This window comes from Bombus pascuorum, chromosome 3 (genome assembly GCF_905332965.1).
Source record: "Bombus pascuorum chromosome 3, iyBomPasc1.1, whole genome shotgun sequence".
In the NCBI taxonomy this organism is placed as follows: Eukaryota; Metazoa; Arthropoda; class Insecta; order Hymenoptera; family Apidae; genus Bombus; species Bombus pascuorum.
The window spans coordinates 11,801,587-11,828,203 of record NC_083490.1 but is presented as its reverse complement, the minus strand read 5'-3'; the positions used below and the strand labels follow the sequence as shown (position 1 = coordinate 11,828,203).

Here is a 26,617-nt window from a genome sequence, read left to right as displayed (position 1 = left end):
AAATGTATATATATATATATATATATATATATGTATTATAATCATTAAATTCTATATAAAATTAAATATAGTATCAGTACAAATTATGCAGATCAAAATCATCAGAATATAAAAAATGTAATATACTCGCGAATTTAATGGGTTTTAGTATTAAAATAAAGATTCAAGGTGATAGAAATAAATTTGGAAACACTATAAATTCTTATGTTTTTATTTTATTTTATTTCCTAAAATTTAACCATAGGCGGCTAACATATGAGCCAGCTATAAAATATTTAAATACTATAATTAAAAACTTTGTCTAAGAAGAATAAAAATCAAACTGCGAGGAATTGACGGGAAATCGTCTTCATTCTCTTAAAACTGCTTGAAAATGTTTTTAAAAAAGTAAGTTAGTTTTAAGCAAAATTTTAATAAAATTAATTAGGCCCAAACCCATTTTGGAGTAACGCCTTTAAATTCGAAAGAATCCGGGTGACCTACATGCGAAATATTGGGGAAGCTTTTCGACCATTGGAATGGTGTTCGCGATTGTGATGTAGATGGTCCGGAAGTAGCTTCAAAGCTTTTGAGACCATCTGCACAAATTGCTAAAATCTTCGTATCTATAATACCATACGGTACAGGTATATCCTCCAAATCTCCACGATACGTCAACTCCCGCAATTGATTTGTTTTTGAATTTTGTTCCTCGGAAGTGCAACCTTCCTGGCTGCATCCACGCATCAAGTTTCGAAATTGCTCGAACGTAGTGATATTCTCTTGTAAACGCGTTAAACGGGGTTTCAAAAGATCTACATCCTTCTTGGCAGGCCGTACGATGTCGTTAATGTTTTGAAAATTCGATATACCAATGTACGATATGAAGCCGATTTTCTTAAACTTCTCGGTATAATTCATAGCAACGGTGATGCGTGGTAGTTGTTCCACTAATAATACAGTCATGGAACGTGGCTCAAAACTGATCCATTGCAATGCAGAAGCTCCACCATTCTGATAAGATATAGTGTCAAACCAAGATTGACTGTTCGTTGCTAGTCGATTTGCTGCCATTAATCTTACAGTTAGCATTACCTATAACATTATTATTATTATTACTTAATAACTTTCTGTACATAAAATAAACTATATATATGGTATACCTGTATATCATGTCCGAATTGGCATGAGGTGACTCATGAAAAACTAAGGAGAAAATATACAATAAAATTTTTTCGTTCGAGACTTAGTTTTCGAGAAAATCAAGTTTGAAAATTTATTAAGTATACTTGAATATAGCTAATTTTAGATGTGATAGGAGTTAATAATCGGCATGAGTTTATTCTACATGCCAAAATGAGTACAAGATGTGGAATACTATTTCATCGTTTAAGGCTTCATATTCAAGACATTAGAGTTTAAAAATGTTTAGTTAAGAATTTGCTCAATATTTATTTTTTACATGTGTAGATACATTTTCAAATTTATTATTCTAGGAAATAAAGCGTTTTATGAAAAAATTCTATTTTTATTTTTATTCGACTTATTTTCACATGTGGAATAACCTTATGTCGATTACTTATTCCTATCCAGTCCGGAATTAATTATGTTCCAATACATTTTATAAATTTCCAAACTCCATTTTCTCGAAAACTAAGTCTTGGACGAAAAAGTTTTATTCTATTTTGTTTAATTTTCTTTTCATTCTGTCATAGAGAATCGTCTCATACCGTGCTTATACATGATATTCAGGCACATCCTATGTAAATTTAACAATAAATTCATACATGATCTTTTGGATACAAAAGACTCCACTCATTCTGATTCGTTGCCAGTAAAGATGTTCCAGTGATAATCATTTCATGATTTTCTCCATTTATTAAGTAGAATTCATCGCGGGACGATAATGCTCCAGGATAGGAGGAGAATACAATTGATCGACCCGGAATTAATGCATCAGTTCTTGTCGTAGGTAGCACATGATAGCCAAATGTGTATTTTTTTAAGAGTCTTAACATTTGAGTGTATCTATAAAATAAGAAATAAAAATTTGTCGTTTATTCGTATTAATTTCTATCACTTAATAAGGTATACATTTAAATATATTTACATAGTTTGTAGTTTTATATAGATTAAATAATTACACCCACGTTTATTATAATTATCCTTACAGCATGAAAATACAAAGCTTATGTCAGTTTATATTTGAAATTCTTAAACAAATTGATCAATATAAGAAATATATAATGATTCACTTACGGTGCTGATGTATGTTGATTGATTGCAACTAGAGGTTCCGAATTGTCTCTTGCAAGAAATTTGAAGTGGATCATAGAACTTACTACGGAATTGGAAATATTGAATACTTTTTGGAAACCAGATAAATCGGAAGTCAAGGCGAGCCAAAGGAAATCGTCAGATTCCAATGATACCGACACACGACTCCGACGTACGGCAAATTTCCAACCAGCTTCCAAACCGTCTAATTGTGCATAAAATAATCGTACCTAAACAAAAATCAATTTTATTTTTTTTATTAACGTATTTCTTATATTTTTTAATATTTAGTATTTTTTTTAGTTATAGTTTATTTTATCGTCTTTTAAAACTACTAAAAATATGATTTATTATTAAGACAATAGAGTAATTGTGTACCATATGCCAAAAAGGATCAGTAGACTCCGTCAATTCAGCACGTTCACGAATGACGGCAGTGTTGTCTCGAAGATATCGCATTAGCTTTTGGCACTCAACGGGTTTTGTTTCGCATTTTGGCTTTATAGTGTTGAACCAATGATGATGAATTAATTGCCAAGTTAGACTACCTTCCAACAATCCGGCGGCATAAGCTTGCACAGTATCTGGGTATTTTGATGATGTTTCTATTTCAATATAGGACCATCTGTAAAAATTATATTATGAATTATTTTATCTCTTTATTATAGATATATATACTTAACATACAAATATTATATTGTATTTGTAATAGTAGCTTTATATATATATTTTTTATATTAACTTTATGTATGACATTGACTTACCCATGCTCGAAAATTTCAGTTTTATAATAGGCTCGAGCTGCATGCAATGGTATAGCAGTTAGATCATTGCCTTGGCCCCAAAACTCAATACGATATCCTCCTTTACGGTTCCATAATACGGTGGCTGAATAGATTCCATCTTGTTCGACACTGTTAACATACGATAGGTAGGTAATTAGAAAAGTCTAACTGGTGTATCTGTGCACATATGAAATGGATATATTAGACAAATAATCTGGAATGCCCACATAATTGACAATAAAATAAATTTTAGTTTTAACTTCTACGATTAGAAATTATTGTTAATAATTAATGATCTGATTATAAGAGAATTAAAAGTTTATTATGTCTCTATGTGAAATATGCAAAGTATATATTATACATATCAATATCCTTCACATACAGAACCTACTTCTAATTGCAAATCCTGATTGCAATCACATGTATAATTTATGCTATATTATTCATTTATATCGAACTTTAGAAACGTAGGCAACTCATGAAACTCATTAAAACCAGTTTTTAGTAATTCTTTACACATTCACACACACATACACGACTTAAAAACATCTCGATTGAAATACGAAATATTTTTCCCTACTAGTTTGTACCTATGATTTTTGAAACAATTAATTTCTTTTAGATTACCTATCAAATTATATAATAACATAAAAATCTGCTTGAATTGAATTAGAATTAAAGTTAGAGTACTCGAAAATTCAGATGCCATATAGAAATATATCATAAACTTTTGCCAAAAATCTTACTTAACTAAAACAATACATACATATATCTGAAATGAATAAGAGGCAATTAGATAACAGCGACGTCGCATAATAAAGATCAAAGGACAATAATTTATTAATTAAGTAACAAAAATAATAATACAAAAATATTACAAAATAACAAAAAGACATTTAATTAAAAAAGCTAAGAATAAGACATATTTCAAGAATTTATCCAGATCACATGCAAATGATAATGACCGGTGCAAATACGACAATGACAAACTTATGACAATAAATAAAGTAGTTTTTATTATCTGTTCGGCGAAATTATCGTTTGCTGTTCGTGCACGTGGCAAGCAAGATAAACCGCGTGTCAAGTACGTAAAAGCTTTGGTACGTCGGAAGCACAACGTGTGCACGCACCAACCATGCTGTGATAGCGACAAGTGTGAATTCGAGAAGCCAGACGTTGCGTTACTCGATCCTATGTCGCGACCGGTCCCATCCAGCTTGTTACCATCGAAATACCGATGCTTTTGATCGCTTCACTCACATTGCTGTACGCGTTTCACATGTGTCGAATGCGGTCGGAGCTATCGTAGGAACGTTGATCTTTCAAGCAAAAACACTTGTTTCTTGATAAAAGATCACGACATCCGTTATATGTATGTATATTGAAATTGTATGTGAAATAGCTTGATATAGATCAATATTTGATTTATGGCCTATAGTGATTTAAATAAGATGTACATAGTTGCATTGTGTATTAATTTTTAATCTGTATATGATCTAACGATAGGTGAATGTTATCAATTTAGTATTATTTCAGTTAATGAATGCTATAATGTTTTTAAATATTAAATTATTATTTTTGCGCTTTTCATCTAAATATAAATTATAGATTATTGTATTATCTTTTGGAATGCTTTTCATACCTTTCATACTTTTTTATATTTACATTCCATATATTTTTGTAACATCTGTATTTTTCTTATAATTACTTTTTGTCAGGACAGTCTAATTTAAGAATATTTATAAATATTAGCCATGTCGTGATTATTCCTATTCAATTCTGATTACTATTAACGTGATATAGTGAATTAATGAACTTACTGTCCAAATTCACTGAGAATTATGGCCCCGACTCCTAGTAAAGCTACGGCGATTAGGATGTAAGTGGAGATGCGTGTCTGCAGCCAGGAGGCTCCTACTACCTTCAGCATGGCTCATCGGTAAGCTATACACCTTGGTTACGAGAAGAGAAGAAAGCAGAAAAGCACGAATTTCGCGTTCTCAACCCATCGATTACAGAAGCTGGTCTTCGGCCTCCTCAGGCGTTTCAATAGCTGCCAATACGCGCTTGTCTCGTGATTACTGAAACAGTTAAACAATTTCCAATTCAGTCAAAATATTAATTTCTATTAGAATTACCTATATATATATATTCCACTATATCATTAAAAGTCACTATGGTATTAAAAGCTTGATGAGAGACTTAAATTATTTTATACAGCATCTTGTTTTCATGATAGTCATCGTAAGTTCTCTAAATCTATATCTATATTAAAGATTTTCCTGTGTTGTAATATAAAAAGAAAGTCTATAACTTTATCATAGAATACACGTTTGAATAGCAGTTATTTGAAGATTCTAGTTCAGTTACTCTGCTATACTTTGTTTATTTGGACATTATTGCAAAACAGTTGCTATTTATATGCAATGAATTATTAAAGAATCAAGGATAAAATTAATTGATCGCGTAAGATTCAGATTTTATCTTCTATAAATTATCCCATGGTCCATCGTTCATTTGTCGCTTATCATCGTTATGTATTTTGTACCGGCACAAGACAAGAATGAAACAGAGGCTAAAGTCGATTCTCTTTGAGTATAGCATTTGGCACTTGTAATATGCATGAACAAATTGATAAACCTACAAAATATACGTTTACTATTGATACTGTGTATTTCCTATAAATCGACGCATTTTTTTCAGAGCATGATGATGGAATATAAATATTGAACGATTTTTTTGTCAGTTGACGGTTTATTTTCAATTCTCAAGCATTCTTAAAATTTTCCCAAGAATCTATCAACTATATGTAGAAATACACAATCTCTGGTTAGTAATCTCTACAGTGTTATTTATTATAATTTAAACAGGAAGCAATGGTTATTGAACGTGAACTTAATGCAGTAATGTGATTTAACTAAGACAACCTAAATTAATGATTCACAACTCTGGCTACAACTCTTAGTACATCTCTAGTCGCAACTAACTAACGGCTACCTTTTATACCACGGTTTTGGTACTCCTAACACGCAGATGTGGATGATCCATGGTCAAATATACTTTTTTTAATTATCCCGTGTCGTAAAAGGCAACGGGTATATGGCCCATCTTTCCCTAGCCTGTCAACACTTTTATTGTTTTTTCTCTCAACGCTAACAAAAACACTGATATGACTTTCTAAAAGAAAAATGAAGATCAAGGTCATTTTATTGATTGATAATTATTATATTATCATGTTGTATTATGAATACCTTTATGGCAAAATGTAATACAATATCAGCTTCTATGTGAGAGAATATTGAATTAAAACTTTTGGTATTGACAGTGCTGTTTTTATACAAATACCTCTCCAGGCCATAGAAGACTAGCGAATGATCTTAGAAACTTGCAAATTGCTGATGAAGATTAAGGTCTAGGTTCGTTCACAGCATTTCAAGGATTTTGCGTTGATATTTGCAATTAGATGTGTTTAGTTCCTTTAATTATCGTTCATTCGGCGAACTATGCTTATAGATAGTAACTTGTTACGTAATTGTAAAACACTTATCTGTAAAGGTTAACGGATAAATTTGCCATTAAGTATGGCGTTAGACTTAGACAAATATCTATGTCATAGTATATAATTAAAAAGATAAGTATAAATTGAAGTAACACATTAGAAAACATTTTAGATAAATGTTGTTAGAAATTTTCATATCCTATTAATGATATGAAAGAGCACAACAAATAAGATATTGCATATATAGAATAAAAATTTGTTCTCATTTAAATCTGAAGATAGCAAATTTGAAGATTTAGATACAATAGTTATGTATTACATACACTGTTCCTTTAAAACGTTAACTAAGATTCGTATAAGTATTTTTTTTAAATACTAACTTTTAATGAAAGATATACATGCATATTGTATAAAAATAAATTCGTACTAACATTTAATAACACTGCAAAAATATTGGCAAGTACGATGAAGAGGATTATTATAATTCAATTGCAAAACTCTAAAACTATTCTTCAAACGGAGTTACAATCTTCTTCTTCTAAAAAATAGCTTCTTTTCTTAATTCATTATAAATTTTATTGCCTTTTTTCTGTAATTATTAATGTTTTACTCGTTAATGATAGTATCATCGTTTATAAATGAATCTCGGGAACCGAGCCAATATAAATTTTCTCGTTACTGTCAGAGTTCACTTGCGTCCGATATCTATATGTTGAATTGTTTTCTGCGACGTATTATCTTTACAATTGACGTATTCTTATAGCAAAATGTAAATAAATTTATCATCATTCAAGACTCTGTAGAAGCTCATAAATTGGATGAACATAACTTCGAGAGGTTTCTTGCTTGCAATGCAATTGCTGAAACAATACTTCCTTTTACAAAATATAACTATGGAAGCGGAAAAAAAATATTATGTTTTAAGTAAATATAATAAAAATTCGGAAAGAAAATCGTTTTAAATTACTTTGTTATTTAAAGAATTATGTCTACTATTTTTGTATTATAGAAACGAAATATTTGAGACCTTCTTTCATAAAAATTATTTTTGACTGTATTATCAAAGAGATCACTATACATATAATCAGAACAATCTTTTTACGATATCTTTATATTTTTTTTATATTCAATTTAACAACTGCTATTAACGATAAAAAGTCGTTAATGGTTATCATATCCGCTCGAAACAAAAATCGTCTTATACCAAAAATTGTTCTTTTATATTTATTTTTTCACTTCTGAGAAATGTCCAAGGACGTATAACAATATTTCTATATAATGCGATATTAAATTACAAAAAAAATGTTATATATGAATTTGTTTAAATAATTACACATGTTTATTCCAGATAAAAAAATGATAAAAGATAATAATAATCACATTTTCTTTAACGACTCTTTACGACGAGATCCTTAATAAAAATAATATACTTTACTAAAAGATTAAAATAAACCAAATACATAATAATTACTAGTGTACTTTTGCATCAAAAAACATTTTGATACATATTATATAGAAAATTTGAGCATCTACTAATCCTGACGTAAATTAGAATTATCAATATGCTAAAATAACAATGGAAACTTTAATAGAAATATAACAAAGCAATCCTGTGACGATTCGGAAAGCGCAATAAGCTTTTTTTATACTACCTATACATCCTCCTATCTCTACAGTAGTTATTTTCCAATCATAAATCTTGTATCATGATTGAATGGCAAATAAAGTTTTTCCATAGAATTGGGTGTGCCAATCGGAAAAATCTATTAGCATATTCCAAATACGCTCAATTTCGAATGAATTCATAATCTATAATAATTTACAATCTTTCCTGTCGATTGAAAATATTTAAAATGGATAAGCGTGGTACGTCAAACTTAACGATTTTAATTAGCAATTGGCAAAGTACAAATATTCACACGCTTATATATTTAAATTTAGTCACTTTGGTACACGATGTTATAAATCATTACAATTCATGTTTCCACATGTGAATGGCGTCTTCGTATCTCATAATCATAATTATGTGAAGTAATGACGTTCGTCAAGATGGAAAAAAAATATGTGGTCCGTAAACACTGTGGTAGAATTACATTGGTATTAAGTAAAGAATGAAGATAACTATGTATTAAATATTCTTGTCAGATTTTCTGGCTAATTATAAAGAATAATTAATGTAAAGAATAGATATAAAAAGTAAATGTTTCTATATTTATTGTCGAGCTAAAATTTGTATAGGAATTTAGAAAAATATTTAGTTTCTAACTTTGTGACTTAGTGATTAGTTTATGGTTTTAAACATATTAGCCGGAAATACAGCACATGAATAGATACACTGCCAATTCGAATCAAATCAATGTATTGTATAGAGTCACGATTTCTTCGACCTCCTTATCATTCGCCAATTATTAATCTGAGTCATCGTTGCACACTTTGACGTGGGATTCTAACTTGCAATTATCGAACGACCTGAATAAACATATACTATATGAAGAATAGTATAATATGTACATTACTCCTTTTAAATTCATTTCAGAGTCAATGAATATGAATAATGTACGTATGATTATGTATGAGTACAGGTACGAATAATAAAGTAAATGATGTTTACACCAATTTGAAGTTACTATATTTCACACAAATAGAATGTACTAATTTACTCTTATTTAAAGAATTTGCAATAAAACCACGATATACATATAAGTTACCATGACACGAACAGATTTATGAAAACAACTGTACCCCTCATTCTAAAGCCTCAAACAGGAAGCAATATAGTATGCAAGATAAGAACTCTGACAAATATTTGTAAATAAATTGATAAATTTTTATATTTAAATTCATATTTAATTTTTAAAAGATATCGTACATTATGCTAATAAACGATTTACACTTTCACTAAAAAGCAAAGCTAATAAATCTGTTCTAAATGATATGAATACACAATAAAATCCAAAAATCTAAGAAAATAAATTATACACATGCCTTTGATAAACGAGAAATAAATTCTGATCTTCACTTCAAAGAACTTGCAATGTACAACTCTCATAGCCGATTCCACACGACATGAGAGCGCGGCAAACAAGTTACATGCAACCACGTGAACAGACTACCGTCGCGGCAGCTGTGTATTTCACTCCAGAAAATTAGAACTTAAAAGTTCTAAAAAGGGAACAAATATAAAAATCAATGTTCTTTATAGAAAAACTTCACATGAGAAAATATAATAATATTGAAAAACAGGAACACTTCTATGAATCGCATACGACCTATCATCAATCGACCGTCTCGGAATATTTCTATTCAGTATGCGCGCTTGAGCCATACACGTTCTCGTGCATGTCTCCTTTTTTTCCTCGTATGAATTCTTCGTTCAGTCACTTACCAAGAGTAATAGAATAGATTCTGAATTGAAGCGCGTCGAACACGGGTAGAAAATCAGTCATTCGTACGGAGATTACATTCCTTTGGCGTGCTTTTTTGTCGCGACTTTACGACGTGGACCAGTTGCTCCGACACTGAAGTCCAAGCGCGAGCATACGCTGCTTCTCAACTGACGCGGCAACCCGTCGACCAGAATTTCGAGTACTATAAGTTGGATATTCCCTTTCCATCTTCCACAAGCCAACCGGCGTCGACGGCTTTTGCTGTCGTTGCCACTGCTGGGTCACGTTGTCGCGGCACCCTGCACTTGCATTGATACGCCCCGTTGTCAATTCGCTTTATCATTTTCAAGTTTCCGTATATTGGTGCCATTCCTGAGCAAAATGATTGATGTAAAATGTAAGATATTTTAAAATTATAGAAAATTTTAGATACATCTAGATTCTAGATATCTTAACAAACTTTTTATATTTTTATTTAATTGTATTAACATATGTGAATACTAAAATCAAATATTATATAATTAATTATATTGCTTTTAATTATATACTTTGCAACTATTTTGGAATAATATATGATTATATTGTAGCCCTACCGATTTTATCAAGTTATCAATGTTTTTGCAATTTGAAAGATAAGATATATAAAATGATACTAATGTATACATACAAAATAAATAGAGTTATATCTTTGAGAGATTTCTGAGAATATATTATATTACATAACGATGAGAAGTTCTACTGTAATAAAAATATGTTTGCAAGCTATTTAGTTTATTCAACATGAAAATTTACCAATACTTTATCAGGACATCAGTTTTTTAAGTTTATGTAGGTTTTTCAAATACTTTGTGTTTGTAATATATATATATATATATATATATATATATGTTCCCTTTCAAGTAGTAGTTCCAAAATTGATAAAGTGTTGAATAATCTCTAAAAAATAAATGAAATTGTTTTTATTTAAACATCACAAAATAAAATGCTTAAAAGTCGATATAATTATAAATATATATGAAATAAATCGTATCTATACTGTACCGAGAACTACATAGCAGTTGACTAATGCACAGCTCTTTAGCAAGACAGTCATCACTGTTGAAACTTAATGAGTTTTAATTGGATGTAATTGAAAATTTTAGTCATCTCGCAACTGTGACTGACCGAATAAAGGCATAGATGCACTCTGTTTAACTGGATTATACAAGAAATAACGCTAATCCTTTGCAACGTATTTGCTGTCATAGAAACGGAATCCAGAACGAAACGTTCTAACATTGTAACAATAAACCGCGTTGTTCAATAATAAAGATTATACGTATAGAGCACTTGTGAACAACAGTTTCTCATATAATGAGTTCTGTGTAAAATCGACATTTTCCGCTGACGTAAGATTCTTGTATCACAATTGTATCGCATTTTCAAGCTTCCCATAGTTTGTCATTTTCTTTTTTTTTGTGTGAATTATTTTATGCTTGTTATTTTGACAAGGAATTTAATAAATTTTCTTAATAATATCGTGAGTCAAAGATTTCATATATCATGTTGCGTGAATCATGTAGGTAAATACTAAAGGTACTAAAAATAATAATGCGTTTGAGATACTAAGAAATATTCGAGACATTTGATCTGTCCATCATTGTACGCGCAAGCACTCGTCAACTTTTCATCATTCAGTGACCATATACGACCTCCCACTTGAGGAATGTTGTACTCCCACGTTTGAACTTTCATTACTGTTGTAAATTTACTTATAATTATCGCTTTATTTGCTACTGTATAATTAAATAAATTTTACTATGGTTTTATTTTTCAATATTAGTTGCTCAAATGCTTCTTTTCCATCTTCTTGTCTCTATTTAATTAGTATATCTACGTTCAAAAGTTCCATCGTAAACTTCTAGAAAACACGACGTTCTTTTGAAATGCAATAATAAGATAAGACACGCAATTTTCAATGAGTCAGAAATTGTACTAAGTGCTCTGGAGGCTTTTATGAAAACTATCGCTGTCATTTCAATAAAACAATTACGTAATATGAGATTGTGAACGCTTTTAACTAGTTGAAGCGATAAAAATTTTCAATTACAATTCAACCCAATCTCGTTGACTTGTTTGCATGGTTCTTTGAAAAATCTGAAAATACCATTTTTGTCAATTTTAAGCGAACTTAGAAATGAGAATTAATGGAAATTCTAAGAAAAATATAGGAATAGAGATATTTTGGTAATCCTTCGTAGGAATGTTATACGAATTATCTATAATATTCGAACCAATATTTCACAATTCGGTACTATTCTTTCACAAAGTTACCATCGGTGGTAGACTGAAACTGAGATAATCCTGAATATATTCTACATTTCTGAAAATAGATTATCTGTGTATACAACAGTATTTCTCAACAAGTTCTTCCTAATTTTACACGGCTGACACATTCAATAAGATGTATAGTTACTACCGACATATAAGGTAACCTTTCTTAACTTAACCTCCTTTAGATCGTAGGATTTATTACATATTTTTCAGTCAATGCTTTCCGCTATGTAAAATATATAACATATCTAATATAGTAAAACATTTCTGATGAAGAAACGATCTAACTAACGAATTAAAATGAAATGAAATGAAATGGAAAAATAAGATTTGTTAAATATGGAAAATTTTCAGCTTTTACTATACTTTACGGACTATGCATTTAATTGCAGTTTACGTTGGCGCAGACTATCCAGAAGTTAAGTTCCTCGGCAAGATCGGTTACTTGATGCGCCGGCAGGTATGTTTGTGAATTCGTGAAAGCAACCGGATCGTTAGCCAAGAAAGGATTTAAGGCATTCATTGATCCAAAGACTGCTGCACAATGACTTGTTGTTGCTTCAACAGACACTATTACTGGTTCTAAGAAAAAGTACAGGGAACATTTATACAAGTATTATTTAGAAAGACAGTACTTTCTAGTAACATTTATATTTGATAGCTATAATGAAATTAAAGGAAATTATTGCATAAATAAATAAAATTGTAAGAAATTGTGTCCAATAAAATTGTTAAGAATTATTATGTTCAATTATTTTACATTTGTCACTGGTAGAATTCATAAAAAATACTTAGCTCATAGCTTATAAAATTACATATCTGAAAAATCACATAGCTCATAATATGAAATACCTGAAACTATAAAAAAATAACGTCAGGGAGATGTATAAATATTATTATATCATTATAGGTTAAGAATAAAACAATCTCACGTAAAAATAAATAAATTTTCTAATTATCTTCATATTCCGGAAATTTCGGTAGTTAATTTTGCAGCTGGATAATCCAATAATAGAAAGGAAAAATAGTGAAACGCAGCAGTGCCCTAAAAAATAAGTCGCATTGAAAATCAATTTCGACACTAGTGTCACGTGACCTAAGCTATTTATTCGCATCAAATAAAGCCTTTCGCGAAAATTGTTCTCGCAATAAGAGCCGCGGAATTTCTTGATTGCAGCTAGAAGGAAAAGCACGCGCCATGACTGGAATGTAATATACCCCCTCTGGCATTCGATTATTATCAAGATATTTTCTCGATGTTCTGGCATCTTTTTTCTTTTTGCCTATGAACGTTATCTATCTAGTGTGAATATGTTAACTCATAAAGAGTCGACGTTACGTTAACATTTAATTACATAACATTTAATTGCAATTTTTTTCAATCATTTTACGTTTTCAAATTCTGTATTTTAACATTGTGGTTATGAAATTTAATTTTTGTTTAATATCTTTTTTTCTTTTGGTATCTTTTCTTTAAACTTTATAGTTTTATAAACTGTAAAGTAATTAACGTGTTCATAACATTATAATAAACCGTTTCCTGATCCTTAATGAGTTAATATAGCAATCCACAACTTTTTTACCTACGAAGAAAAATAGTATAAAATAGAACAAGAGGATATGTGTAATCAATAGTAGATATTACACTTCTTATTTTATAATGAAGTTTGATATCTATTTTGATATGGAGTATATCTTATTTCCATGAATTTCATTAAGGCAAAATCGGAATCAGTCGAACTTGACCCCGAGTAGAGTGATTTTCAGTTTATTGGAAATTGATAACCTGTGTAATCTACTTTCGAGTAAATGGAAATAACGAAGCCAGAGGAAAATGGATGTAGGTAGAAAAATATAAATCGCTTGAATAAGAAAACTATGCTATTAAAAAAATTAGAAATTAATATTATGATGTCATTTAAAATTTGTTTTAACAATAGATACATCTTCATCGTAGATTTGAACTTACATATTTTTTCTATTTATTATATTTTAAACTTTGTATGTAACATATACAAGGTTAAACTAAATTAATATTTTTATATACCTGTATAATTTTCTTCAGTAATTACTACTTATATTTTTGTTGCAGTTCTTCTAATGCACAAGCACAATTTCGAAGCAGTATTCACATACGCGCATGCGCATCTATTACAAACTTGGTATATATAAATTTTATGACATTAAAAGAATTTAATCATTTGAGTATGCACTTTTTTAATTTTCTTTACATTTTTTACGAGCTAAAAATTACTACGTGTTTGTTTACTTACCTTTTTTTAATAAATGAAATGATTGTGTGTATACATATTATGATGTAGTATCATCGCGCATGAGCGCCGCAGAGAATCGGCGGCAAACCAGTATTATATGAAGCCTTCGTCTTTTCGGATCCTTTGGAACCTGTTAGTAGAAATTGGCGATAAGAAGGTGAAGGATCATGGAAATATCTGTGAAGCTAGTTCAAAATTGAGTAAAAGATATATAACATCTAATAGATTATAAATCAGAAACGAGTGATTTTTCAAGTAGAAAATCCACTGATTTTAAAATCTAAGATGCTTTTGAAGATTTATTTATTAATCTTGTTTACAATTTTAAAAGATGTATCGTGTTTATCCTGGCATGATCATCATCAGAATAGCGAAGACAGTTCGAACAGGAAAAATGTTCATACAGTTCCGCTTGGTTCAGGAGCCACTTTTCATTGGAGGTATATTTTTATAACATTAATTGAATTTAATGTTAACAGATACACTGAGGAATAATTAAAAAATTGAAGAATAACTTTTTTAGGGTTGATTTTATGAGCGAAATAATAATTGCGGAAGTCCACTATATAGGTATCGACAACACTTGGTTTGCCATCGGTTTCTCGAATTATGGTGAATTAAAACCTGCCGATTATTGCGTTCTGTGGATTGATTGGCACCGACAAATTCAATTACAGGTAATCATAAAATACATTTAGCAATTACACGAGAAAATATGATAAGTCTATTTTTATCAATTTTATAATTTTTATATCAATTACATTATATTATAATTTCAGGATGCATGGACAGATGAAGAAGGAAAATTAAATCTCGACCTGCAACAGGATTGTGAGAACTTCGCGTGGAGAAGAAGAGGAAACGTCACGAAATTTACCTTCTCCAGGAAGTTCGATACTTGCGATGAAAATGACTACATCATGGAGGTAAATTAACTATGAAATTAATAAGAGATATTAGTCATTTGATTATTTTTCTTTGACATAAAAAAATATTTGAAAATTCGTAGAGAGGTACCACGCACTTAGTGTGGTTAGAAGGTTTGGGACCATTGTCGTCCTTGGCTGGTTTACAAGTATCAGATGCAGAAGCTTCTGGCATGTCCAGAACAGAATTGATCAGGGTACTCCATAAGAAACCAACATTTCCATCGAATGCCTGGCAATTGGAAATGTTGACTGATCATGTAAAAGTGCCAAATAAGGAAACGACTTATTGGTGTCGCGTACAAAAATTACCACCCGTTTTGTCTCAAAAGTGAGTCTATTAGACTGCAACAAAATTCGCCAGAATTAATCTTTTATCGAACTATTATTTCTAGACATCACATTCTGCAATTTGGCCCAATCATACAAACGGGTAACGAACACTTGGTTCATCATATGGAAGTTTTCCATTGTGCTGGACCAATGGCTCTTGAAATTCCTATGTACGATGGTCCTTGTGATGGAGCTGATAGACCGGAAAAAACTCAAGTGCGTTAAGTTTCTTAGATTTCTTCATTTATGCCTTTAAAAAATAATTAAATATGTTTTCTAGAATCATTTTATTTTTTACTCCGTTTCTTAGGTATGTAAAAAGGTCTTAGCAGCATGGGCAATGGGAGCAGATGCTTTCGTTTATCCAGAGGAAGCTGGTCTTTCGATCGGTGGCCAAAATTTTAATCCTTATGTCATGTTGGAAGTTCACTATAATAACCCCGAACTTCAGGATGGTAACGTCGATTCTTCAGGAATTCGTTTTATTGTTACTACGAGTCTTCGCAAATATGACGCCGGTGTAATTGAACTGGGTTTAGAATATACTGATAAAATGGCAATTCCCCCACGACAAGTAATGAATCATTGCACATATAATTAATCAAAGATATATGCACAGATATATATTATAATATATGTTACTAAAATCGGAATTAATAACAAAATCTTTGTAGGAAGCCTTTATTTTATCAGGACATTGTATACAAGAATGTACAGGTGTTGGTCTCCCACAACAAGGAATACATATTTTCGCATCCCAACTTCATACACATTTAACAGGCGTAAAAGTTGTTACTCGTCATATTAGAGACGGAGAGGAGTTGCCTCTGTTAAATTATGACAATCATTATTCCACTCATTTCCAAGAAATTCGTCTTTTACCGAAACCTGTTACCATTTTGCCTGTAAGAATTAAAATCTAATACTTTATATATTTCACGTGTACTCTATTATATTATGTACATATAATAGATTTTAATGTAAATTAATGATAGGGAGATTCGTTAATAACAACTTGCACATATAATACGATGGATAGGGAGAATATTACTCTTGGTGGATTCGCCATTTCCGATGAGATGTGTGTGAATTATATTCACTACTACCCTAATGCTCGATTAGAGGTATGAAATATTAATATTCTTTTATAAAAAATTATAAGATTATTAGAAGAATCATAAGAAATATTCAATCTGTCTTAGGTTTGCAAAAGTGCTATTAGCGACGATGCACTGAGAACTTATTTCCGGTATATGAGGGAATGGGAAAATCAACCAACTAGTGTCGATAATGGAATTTCTGCAAATTATGAAAGTATAGAATGGACCAAAGTTCGTGTACAAGCTTTACATGATCTATATGAAGCTGCTCCATTAGGTTCTTAATTATTTAATTTATTAATGTATTAAGCATCTGAAGTCTGATCTTGATATTTCAATTGGAAATTTTAATCTATATTTGATCAGGAATGCAATGCAATGGCTCTGATGGATCTCGACTTCCTGGATTATGGGACAACATACCAGCCACACCGGTCAAACTACCCTTACCTCCACCAGCTCGAAATTGTCCACACTCGTCGTTAAGACAAGAAATGATAAATTCTATATAAAATTCTTTTTCTGTTACATACTGCTATCTATTTTCGAAAATATTAACGAAATCAAAATTCATGTCTACGGATTATACACAAGTCTGAACATTAGTGAAACATAAACGAAATAAAGTATAATTATAATTCATATGGATTTACAATGGTTTCCATAAACCTATAAACTTATCAGCTTACGCATAAAATACTTTACAAATAAAATACTTCGTTACACACATTATTTAACAGCTCTTTCACTTTGTCTATATTCTTTTAAGACTGTTTCATTTAATTACATAATTTTAAAAGAATATAGTTTCTAAAAAAAAAAAAAAAAAAAAAAGAAGAAGAAGAGAATGAAAGAAAAACAATTCGGAATATACTACAAGATGTTCAAACTTAATATAGTATTTGTGTAAGCCGAAAAAAAGGAAACTGAAAGACTATTAAAAAGTGTACCCTGGGAAAACGGTAAACATATTATCAATATATAAAAGTTTATAAACCTCCAGTATATTTATGCATCTTAAGGGTTCCTTTTTGGCAGTACATTGTCTTGCTGCGAATAAGCTAGCTTAATCGAACATTCGTTAACAAATACTTGTTCTATTGGAAATTGGTATTTGTAAAATATGAAATAATAAAAATAATCATAGTTATAATAATAATAATAATAATAATAATAATAATAATAATAATAAATCGTGATAGCTGAAACTTTGTCTTTACACATTTTACGAATGTACAAAAGAGGGACGCGTCTTAACGTTAAATGTGATATAAAAATTAAAGATATCCAATTATTTACGATATAATACACATGGGCGGGTTATACATACATACATACATACACACGCACGTACACGCTGAAATCACGCACACAATAGTTGCCTTGTTCGCTCGTCAAGCGCAAAGATCACTTCCGGAAAAATAATGTAATGTGTTCTTTTTTAATTTCTGTTTTCTTGCAATTTGTTCTTTTGTTTCTTCGTTTCTTTTCTCTTGTTTCATTCGACCCTTATGTACGATCTTTTGATCGAGCACTCGTTACATTTTTTAATCTTTCAACTTCGATTAGAAGTTGTTCACAAACGTCCTAGCACGTAACACAGAATTCTATCGAGTATTAAATTTGTACTGCCAAATGCACTTCTGTGTGTTTCAACCCTTTGAAGTATATATTTCCAAAAAATGGTATCTTCTTCCTTTTTAGTAAAGCACAATTCTTTTAAAAATTTAGTGAACATGAAGATATAGACTTGATTAGCTGTATTATGTAATAGTAGAAAAATACCATTATCTACCTAGTAGATAAAAAGTGAAAAAATTTTGTTTAAAATTTGCAAAATGATTTGTTTTAATCTGATATACTTCAAAGGGTTAACCGTAGTTCTCTATTGAAGGTATGGGAGAGAATTTTTCTCTTTGGTACTTAATTAAGCTGTACTTAGACTTGAAAACATTGATTTAAAAAAGAAATTTAAAAAATGGTTGCTAACAGAAGCTGATTAAAATGATTTCTATACCTTATTGACAATATGGCAAAGGAATGCACACACACACACATATATATGTAATATATAAATGTGTATATAATAATAAAATATAATACTTTAAAATTGCATATACAAAATATTTATGTTTAATTTATCCAAGAGTTGAAAGAATTTCCTTTTAAAAACAGTATTCCTTTTCAATTTTGTAAATAGATCGTTAAAATATCGAAGTTATTACAGTTATTATTACAAACTTAAGCAACTTGAATAAAAGAACAAACACGAGTCTAATCACAGCTTAAATGTTAAAAACTTGAATTTAAGTCATTTCGCGATATTTCTTACAAAAAATTCGAGAACGCAGATTTCTTTAAAGATATTCTTATAAAGAATAGAATCGGCAGAAAAATGTGGCTTTCCTAGAAAACATAAATATCAAGTGACAAAATGGAATATAGCCAGCATATTTTGCATATACTATTAGAAGCTTTGATTTGCACATCTCGAGAAACGTGCTTCCTGAAACATTTAGGAACGTGATTGTTTTGAATACGTGGACATTTTTGTGGACATATGCGTAAAAAAATTTAGATTCTCTGCTAGGAACACGCTCCATTGGAAAAAATACTTACTTTCTAAAGCGTGGATGCGTTAACGACCGGAATTCCATATTTATGTTCCTTTTTCTCTCACTCTCTCATTCTACTTCATGGGAAGAATTTTTCCTTCAACATAGCTTTCTTTTTTGGAAAAATGTTTTACGTAGAATCATCACGTAACAAGAGATCGTGGCTAAGACTTCGCGGGTATATAAGTATAAAATATATATTACGGAGCTTAAAGTACAATACGTGTTCTTTAAGTCCACTTTGCTACATTATTCGTATGCATACCAATACAAGAGGAATTTCATTGTTCAGGATTTTGTCAAAGCCTATCTACTTATGCGTCTAATTCAGCGTTGTGTAAACGATACGTCACAAAACTAATAAAATATATATTATAAAAAATCGTTAATTTTACATTACAACGTGAGTTGCTGCGAGCCTAATTTCCAATGAGACTCGCGAAAAGCAGCTGACGCTACGATGTATCAACAAGAACCTCTCGACTAGAGTGACTGATTGTTCTGTTGCATATGCATTTGCAAGAAACAATAAAGTATACCGGCCTGTGCCATCACGTCCACGGTCCCCGCAGCTAATGGATCTCGACTTTTTGCATCAGATCGCGAATTCGTACCAGGACGCAGAAGCGTCGGCCCGAATACCGTCGCTAGGTTGTGCAAAGACATTTTATTTTGAGCCTCGTGTTTATTAACTCGTATCAAATGAGTAAGTAGAAAGTCGATGACTGCCTTGTTCACGGCTGGTAGACTTTCGTATACTCTTCTGAGAGCAGCACCTTTTGATAACTCGCCAGTTTGGAAAGCTTCTAAAAACGCGGGATACAGAGCATCCGTAAAGAGAGCTTCCGGCATTTCACGGAGATACAATTTGAGCACACCTGTTACAGAGTGAACGTCAACCTAAAAATATAAAAATAAATTCATATTAATACACAACACTTTGAATAATGAGGTACTTAAAAAAAAAGGATTTTATTCTTTTATATAATGTATTGGCTACCTCTTTAAGCAGTTGTTCTGCTTCGTACGAATTACTTTCAAATGATTTGCGTAATTTTGTTAAATCAGAAGCTGAACCAGAAACGCGATATAATCCCACTTCTCCGACTCCTCTCCTTTCTACCTCTCTAACGCATGCGGTTATAATAAAAGGAACATCGCGTTTTTCACGTCTGTAACAAACATGTATTTATATTTAACTCAGATGAAAAAATTTTTTAATAAAACTATATAATCAAAAGATTTAAATAGAAGTTCATAGTTCATAGTTCAAAAATCATAAAACATACTTGCACACTTGTTGAATTTTAGCTCCAAATAAACCTTGAGGTTTAGCAGATGGTACCCGCCTTAATGTCACTTCACTTGGGACAAAACGAAGAGCTACATCTAATGTAGCTGGGCCTAAATTTAATGACCTTTCTACTTGATCCGATTGAAGCCAAGATCTACTTAATCTTTGTATGCATTTGCCACGTAATACAGAACGCGTTCCACATTCTTCGTACAACAAAATTCTAACATTTTGACTTCCCTCTAGTTCCACAACGAATGTTTCGCCTTAAATAAGTGAAAATCAATTAATTAAAAATACTTATTTATTCAACTTTCGAAGTTTTATAAAAATAAAATTTTACCCCAAGTTGGAGCTTGGCCTCTCGCAACTCGACTTCTTGCACGTTTAAAATAGTGTCCATAACTATCAACTTCCACAATAATATAAAGATCTCCTACTCTATCTAAACCAGGTGGTGTCAAGCCAAGTAAAGTTAAATGAAGATCGCCTAATAATAAACTTTCATCGCGTCCTGATCTAAGTAAATAACTTCCCATATCTGTTTGAAGGTAAGTACGACAGGCTGTAACCCACGCCTGTAATTCGTACATTGATAAAGGTAATGGTCCTGGAGGTTGTCCACCCTAAAAAATTATCATTTGCCATTCATTTCTCTCTCATTAGATTGGTATGATCATTTTTTTTCTAATATCTTTACTTGCATCCTCGTGTTGAATTTAAATAAAGTGTATTATTACATATCTTTATCTTATTTATTTATTCGAAATCTGTGAATTACGCACCTTTGACTTATCTAGGTACATATGGGAACGCATTACCTGTTGCAATGCCTCCACAGCTTCAACCCATTGAGAACGTTCAAATTCACTGGATAGAAAGAATGTATACGAGTTTTGTACTCGATGTTGACTTTTATGCGCAACGCGTAATACTAAATTTGGGGATGCTAATACTAATTGAGCTTCAAGCTCAGCAAGTTTCTTCCTATTTTTTTCTGAACCTCTACCACCGAGTCTAATTCGTTTTTCATCATTCCGTTCTTCCCATAGTATCTGATCACGTACTGTACATGCTTGTGATCTGAATATGTATAAATTATTATTATTATACATATAAATTATTATTAGGAGTAAATGATAGACTTTTATATGTACCTCAAAGCTACAACATTAGCTGGACTAGTCTCACGAGGTTCAATGCCATCTTCTGTCACTACCGCCTCTGCTACTGGTACATACCACTTCAACTCAAATGTAAATTTGTCTCTGCCAGAAGCTTTATACTTTGCACAAGCAATTACGTCATTAAAAAGAAAAAGATGTCTCAACTTTCTATGACCATCTGACAGTTCTACCACAAACGAGTTTTTTACTAATCTCCGTTGTGCTCTATCATGACTCTAAAAATAATATAGTTTTACAAAATACTAAATTAATTATTATTGTAGCTATAAATATAGTTTATTTACCGGAAACATTGACTTCGTCTGAATAATATTAAATTCGTCTAGGAAATTTCTAGTCATACCAAGAGCCTCTGAAAGTGGCGCATGATCTGCATGATTCACTGGTGTGTGCTTAAGAAGATCCTACAATCAGTTGAGACACAATTATCAATGCGAATTGAGATAAGATAACGTTTACGAAGTATATTTCCACATCATTTTATCAACTTATCCAATCAACGTTTTATCTACGATGTATATCTATATCTATATAGCTTTGGCTAATATAACAAAAGCATAAACTATACAATACTTACATGCAATACTAGTGCATTTTTTTGTACTCGCGCTACTGGCTTATGTAAAAGATCTTCAAGAGATAAACCTGGTCCTTTTGGAACTCCTCTGAGTCTTATATCTCTTGTAATTTCACCAAATTGAGTCGAATGTGCAGAACACCTCCGCACAGTATCAGTAGCACGAGCGTAATTATGTAAGAAAGCTCCATATAATCCTATATTGCTGGCCATTACCTTAATTTGTAATTCATAATAGAATATTAATAAGAGGGTATGATGTGCGAATTTCTCAATATTAATATATTAATATATTTATTTCTTACTTTAAATTGTTCACCTATAGTAGTTTTACTGTCCCATTTGTCTAGTTTCTTTCTAAGACCATCCAAAAATGTTTGATGTAGTGCATGTAATTCAGGAATTTTATAAAACATCGTACCAAATTCATCTTCAGAAATAACAGGTTGGGACGTTGTTAATGTTGCCCTGATGGCTTTCATGTACTACAAACAACATATACTTTTTTAATTAAAGTAATGTTAATGCATATTATGGAAAATGATAGATATATTACATACTTGTAACATTACATTTAGACATTCGACATAAATAGTTTCACTCTCTACCACCGAGTTTACGATGCATTTAATCATAGACGTTCTATCATCTTCACGGTCTTTACTTTTCTCTTGTCGACGAGGTGTAGTTGGTGTTGGAGATTCTAAGCTACCTTCACTTAGGCTTAAAGGCTCCGCGTCACTACTACCAGTTTCGTTATCCGTGCTAAGGGCACGTAATAAGATTGGTGGTGCAGGACTTGCACCTTCTTCATCCTCACTATCCATTGCAGCTCGATGTCTATAAATAAACAGATGTATATTTGTAAATATATATATATTTAATGTAAAGTTATTTTAAAACCAATAATGTTCAGATACAAATAACTTACTGTATAAAATAATCAATGTTGACATAATTACTCTGATTCCCTGGAGAATCAGGTAAGGAGGGTGGTCTTCTGGGTGGTGCTCTACTGCCATTATTATTTCCAACAGGTGGAACACGTGCATCAATATATACATATTCTCCTGTTTGATCTAAGGCTACAGAATCATAATAAGGTTCCTCCTCTGATGCCTCTGCATCACCATCCTCTCCATCTTCATTAACTGCATTTTCTAAATCTATTTTTAATTGTTAATATAGATGAAACGAATATAATTAAATTATTAAATAAGATTATAAAATTATAAAAGGATAATATAGCAAAAATATAATACCTTTTTCATCTTCCTCTTTAAGAGATTCTTCATTTTTATCTTTCTTTGAGCTTCCTGTCACTTCAATTACAGTGACATAGTTACTTGGCACATCTGGGTCACTGTTTCTTCTAAGTTCAGGCACTTTATCAGGACTCCTTGGTATTTCACTTTTGGGTCTTTTGCTTGTACTAAGAGTAGAACTTAGTTCAGAAACACACTTGTCCTGAAATTTACTTATATCTTCACGTGCTGGAAGAGGTGGAGCTAACGATTCCACATGTTGAACATTAGATGAGCTTGTAGAATCTGCCAAATTATTCTCTGTTGTTAAACAACTGTGTTGATTTTGTGATTCTGTGGATTGCTGTTTCTCAGGTGTAGTTGTAATATTACTATTTGCTAATTGCTTATGACGTTCAACATCAGCCAATAACCTTTCTAAATATTCCACATAAAACTCTTCCTTTTCAAGCTCTTCTCTCAAAGCAGTCACCTGTGAAAATAATAATGATTCTGTTTAAGTATTTTTTATGTAGCTACATTATAAAATGTACATAATATAAATTTGTATCCTTAGTAGATCATAACAAAATTGAAGTGAATAGCGAGTGGTTAATTAGTGAGAATATATTGTATGAGGAAATTTAGTAATAAGAATTGATGTTCTTAGTATAACAGATGGTTAAATATATTTAATGGCTTCATTTCCTTTATAGATAATAATAGATAATATATAGAAAAATTTTATGTATAAGGTAAACAAAATTATTAAATTTATTTGAAACCAATACAATGAACATAAATAGTAGATCACATTAAAAATATCAATTATGGTTAAATATAAATTAGCTTAATTTCCCAGTTAAGTAAGAAATTAATACGATGACTCATAGAATAAAGCATCCAATACCTCAGCAAGGAGGAAAGTTTTATGTAATAAGGAACTAACAATTTATTAAACAGTCCCCTTAAAAATATAAATCCTACTTAAAGTTTCCAATATATTAACTCTTCTACTATTTATTTCTAAGAAATAATTGGCATCAAGATAATCATATCAAGACATAATATTCCTATTTGGTCTTACTTCTATTAATAGTACAGAATTAGAATATATTACATACAAATCATAAATAATATATTATAGCTTTTAAAATAAAACCAGCTATGTTAAATTAATTAAATCAAAATGCAAGAAAACATATCCCTTGGTATTCCATGTGTCTGATATTTCCAATTTTTATTTAAATAACTATACCTACAGAAAAATCTTAATATAAATACTTAAAAACTTCATAGAAGAAAATTCTTTTGCAATTAGAAGATAATAACAGAATTCCTGACTGGATTCTCACCTTCTGTTTATGCTTGACTAGGTTGGCCCTGACGTCTTCTTCCCAAGCTGCCGGCAAGGCGCTGTCCGGGAATCTCTGTACCCAGACACGCTGGAAATCCCCGAAAACGCTCATTACTCTACTCCAGGCTGTTTAAAGAGAGGACTCCTCGGGGACAGTGATGATCTCGGGCACGATTCAAGCCGCTGTGTACATTGCACGGGCGCGGCGGCGGTCGTGGCTCTCACCCGAATACGCCTGATCACGATCTCGTTTTGACACAGAGATTCAATTGAAACAAACGTGTCACCGTAACGAGGCATAAGTCGTTCGTTTCGTTCGTGAACGATTTTCCTTTCTGGTACACGCTACAACGCTATACCCGAAGAATCAACGAAACGAGCGTCATACAACCGCTGTCATCTTGTCGACATCTCCTGCGTAGCTCACGATCCGATCCCCATGCCCTCTCCTATCATTTTGACGCCTCCGCTATACTTTATTCACAGACACTGCCCTTCCTTAGACGCAGCAGGTGCGCTTCACGGATGATGATACTTTTCACGGTGCGCTTACGCAAAATAGAAATTCGTTTCTTACGAAACGTAGCTAAAATTATGCATTTTTCTCTTCGTTGACAGATACAAGTTATACTTTTCTACGACGATATAAATCAATTTTCACTCGGTTTCAACATTACATTAGCGATGAATTTTAATTTTCGAGATATTCACTGGAAAAAAGTAATAGATATATTATAACGATACATGACGATAACTTTACGTAATGATTTAGAATTGTTGTTTATGTATATATATATACATTTATAAGAAATTTAAACGCGCATAATATGAATGAATAGAAAGCACATAATGCACAAAATATCCACAATACAAAAAGTAAAGTATTCATTATAATATTTAGAGAGTGACACATAAATATCTACCTAGATTTCGTTTCCTTATAAAGATGTAAATTTGCATAAACCTTCGCAATTTAACTATAAAATATAGGGGAAAGTAATTCCATTTTCAAAAATGAAACGAACATTTGGTTTATTTTGAAATCAATATTGATAAAATTTCTATTAAAGTATATTTCAAATATAGATGAATAATAAAAATAATTTTTTTGATAATAAATCGATTTTTTTAAAACTATAATATTGTATTTATTATAATGTATATACTCTCTAAATTCATTTTAAAACATTTCCATTACTAAAATGAGGGAATCACTTAAACATTAAATAAATTTAAAAAATAATATGTATATATAGTAACAGATGATAATAAATACTTCTAAATAAATTTAAATATATATATAATTGTTATTAATAGCATTTAATAGTTACTTTATTAATTATTATGTTTATCAACTACCTTATCGAATCATTAATATGCTCCACGATTACTTCAATTATGTTTCTCACTCTTCCTGTATAATATATATCTAATATCTACTAACTCCACTGAAAGCATTGTAGCGCTACAGT

At 31.0% G+C, this 26,617-nt stretch overlaps 3 protein-coding genes and 1 long non-coding RNA gene across 5 annotated transcripts; 2 read left to right on the top strand and 2 right to left on the bottom strand.

Annotated features, from left to right (window-relative positions):
- Positions 1–195: 195 nt before the first annotated feature.
- LOC132905451 (putative phospholipase B-like lamina ancestor) lies at positions 196–10,127 on the bottom strand. The gene is made up of 7 exons (XM_060956750.1): positions 9,926–10,127; positions 4,862–5,122; positions 3,021–3,170; positions 2,635–2,881; positions 2,239–2,486; positions 1,767–2,007; positions 196–1,074 (listed from the first exon to the last, which is right to left on the bottom strand). The coding sequence occupies exons 2-7, from the start codon at positions 4,969–4,971 to the stop codon at positions 424–426; spliced, it is 1,647 nt and encodes a 548-aa protein (XP_060812733.1). The 5' UTR covers positions 4,972–5,122; positions 9,926–10,127; the 3' UTR covers positions 196–423.
- A 2,163-nt stretch (positions 10,128–12,290) lies between these two features.
- On the top strand, positions 12,291–12,980 carry LOC132905450 (uncharacterized). Its single transcript, XR_009657800.1, has 2 exons — positions 12,291–12,395; positions 12,632–12,980. It is a non-coding gene; the product is annotated as an uncharacterized LOC132905450 (long non-coding RNA).
- Positions 12,981–14,660: 1,680 nt separating this feature from the next.
- On the top strand, positions 14,661–17,513 carry LOC132905448 (dopamine beta-hydroxylase). Its single transcript, XM_060956749.1, has 10 exons — positions 14,661–14,952; positions 15,036–15,189; positions 15,292–15,438; positions 15,522–15,769; positions 15,834–15,987; positions 16,082–16,345; positions 16,446–16,676; positions 16,767–16,895; positions 16,974–17,148; positions 17,238–17,513. The coding sequence occupies exons 1-10, from the start codon at positions 14,798–14,800 to the stop codon at positions 17,381–17,383; spliced, it is 1,803 nt and encodes a 600-aa protein (XP_060812732.1). The 5' UTR covers positions 14,661–14,797; the 3' UTR covers positions 17,384–17,513.
- LOC132905447 (active breakpoint cluster region-related protein) lies at positions 17,474–25,841 on the bottom strand. 2 transcript variants are annotated; one of them, XM_060956747.1, is made up of 13 exons: positions 25,144–25,841; positions 23,807–24,281; positions 23,476–23,710; positions 23,105–23,384; positions 22,850–23,029; positions 22,545–22,760; positions 22,252–22,371; positions 21,938–22,182; positions 21,566–21,863; positions 21,124–21,406; positions 20,776–21,046; positions 20,487–20,658; positions 17,474–20,386 (listed from the first exon to the last, which is right to left on the bottom strand). In XM_060956747.1, exons 1-13 carry the CDS (start codon positions 25,255–25,257, stop codon positions 19,970–19,972), a joined length of 3,306 nt encoding a protein of 1,101 aa, XP_060812730.1. In that variant the 5' UTR covers positions 25,258–25,841; the 3' UTR covers positions 17,474–19,969. The 2 variants fall into 2 exon arrangements, with proteins under 2 accessions (XP_060812730.1, XP_060812731.1); XM_060956748.1 differs by having other exon boundaries at positions 21,602–21,863; positions 25,144–25,840.
- Positions 25,842–26,617: the final 776 nt, after the last annotated feature.

Bases quoted from the DNA above. Each gene is read 5' to 3' on its own strand.
- LOC132905447 (XM_060956747.1), bottom strand. From the start codon at position 25,257: ATGAGCGTTTTCGGGGATTTCCAGCGTGTCTGGGTACAGAGATTCCCG. The intron at 22,761-22,849 runs GTAAGAAATAAA...TTACAAATTAAG, and splicing joins CTATAGGTGAACAATTTAAA to GTAATGGCCAGCAATATAGG. The intron at 22,372-22,544 runs GTAAGTATTGTA...AACTGATTGTAG, and splicing joins AAAATGCACTAGTATTGCAT to GATCTTCTTAAGCACACACC.
- LOC132905451 (XM_060956750.1), bottom strand. From the start codon at position 4,971: ATGCTGAAGGTAGTAGGAGCCTCCTGGCTGCAGACACGCATCTCCACT. The intron at 3,171-4,861 runs GTAAGTTCATTA...GTATGTTAACAG, and splicing joins ATTCTCAGTGAATTTGGACA to TGTCGAACAAGATGGAATCT. The intron at 2,487-2,634 runs GTACACAATTAC...ATTTTTGTTTAG, and splicing joins CTGATCCTTTTTGGCATATG to GTACGATTATTTTATGCACA.
- LOC132905448 (XM_060956749.1), top strand. From the start codon at position 14,798: ATGCTTTTGAAGATTTATTTATTAATCTTGTTTACAATTTTAAAAGAT. The intron at 14,953-15,035 runs GTATATTTTTAT...TAACTTTTTTAG, and splicing joins GGAGCCACTTTTCATTGGAG to GGTTGATTTTATGAGCGAAA. The intron at 15,439-15,521 runs GTAAATTAACTA...GAAAATTCGTAG, and splicing joins AAAATGACTACATCATGGAG to AGAGGTACCACGCACTTAGT.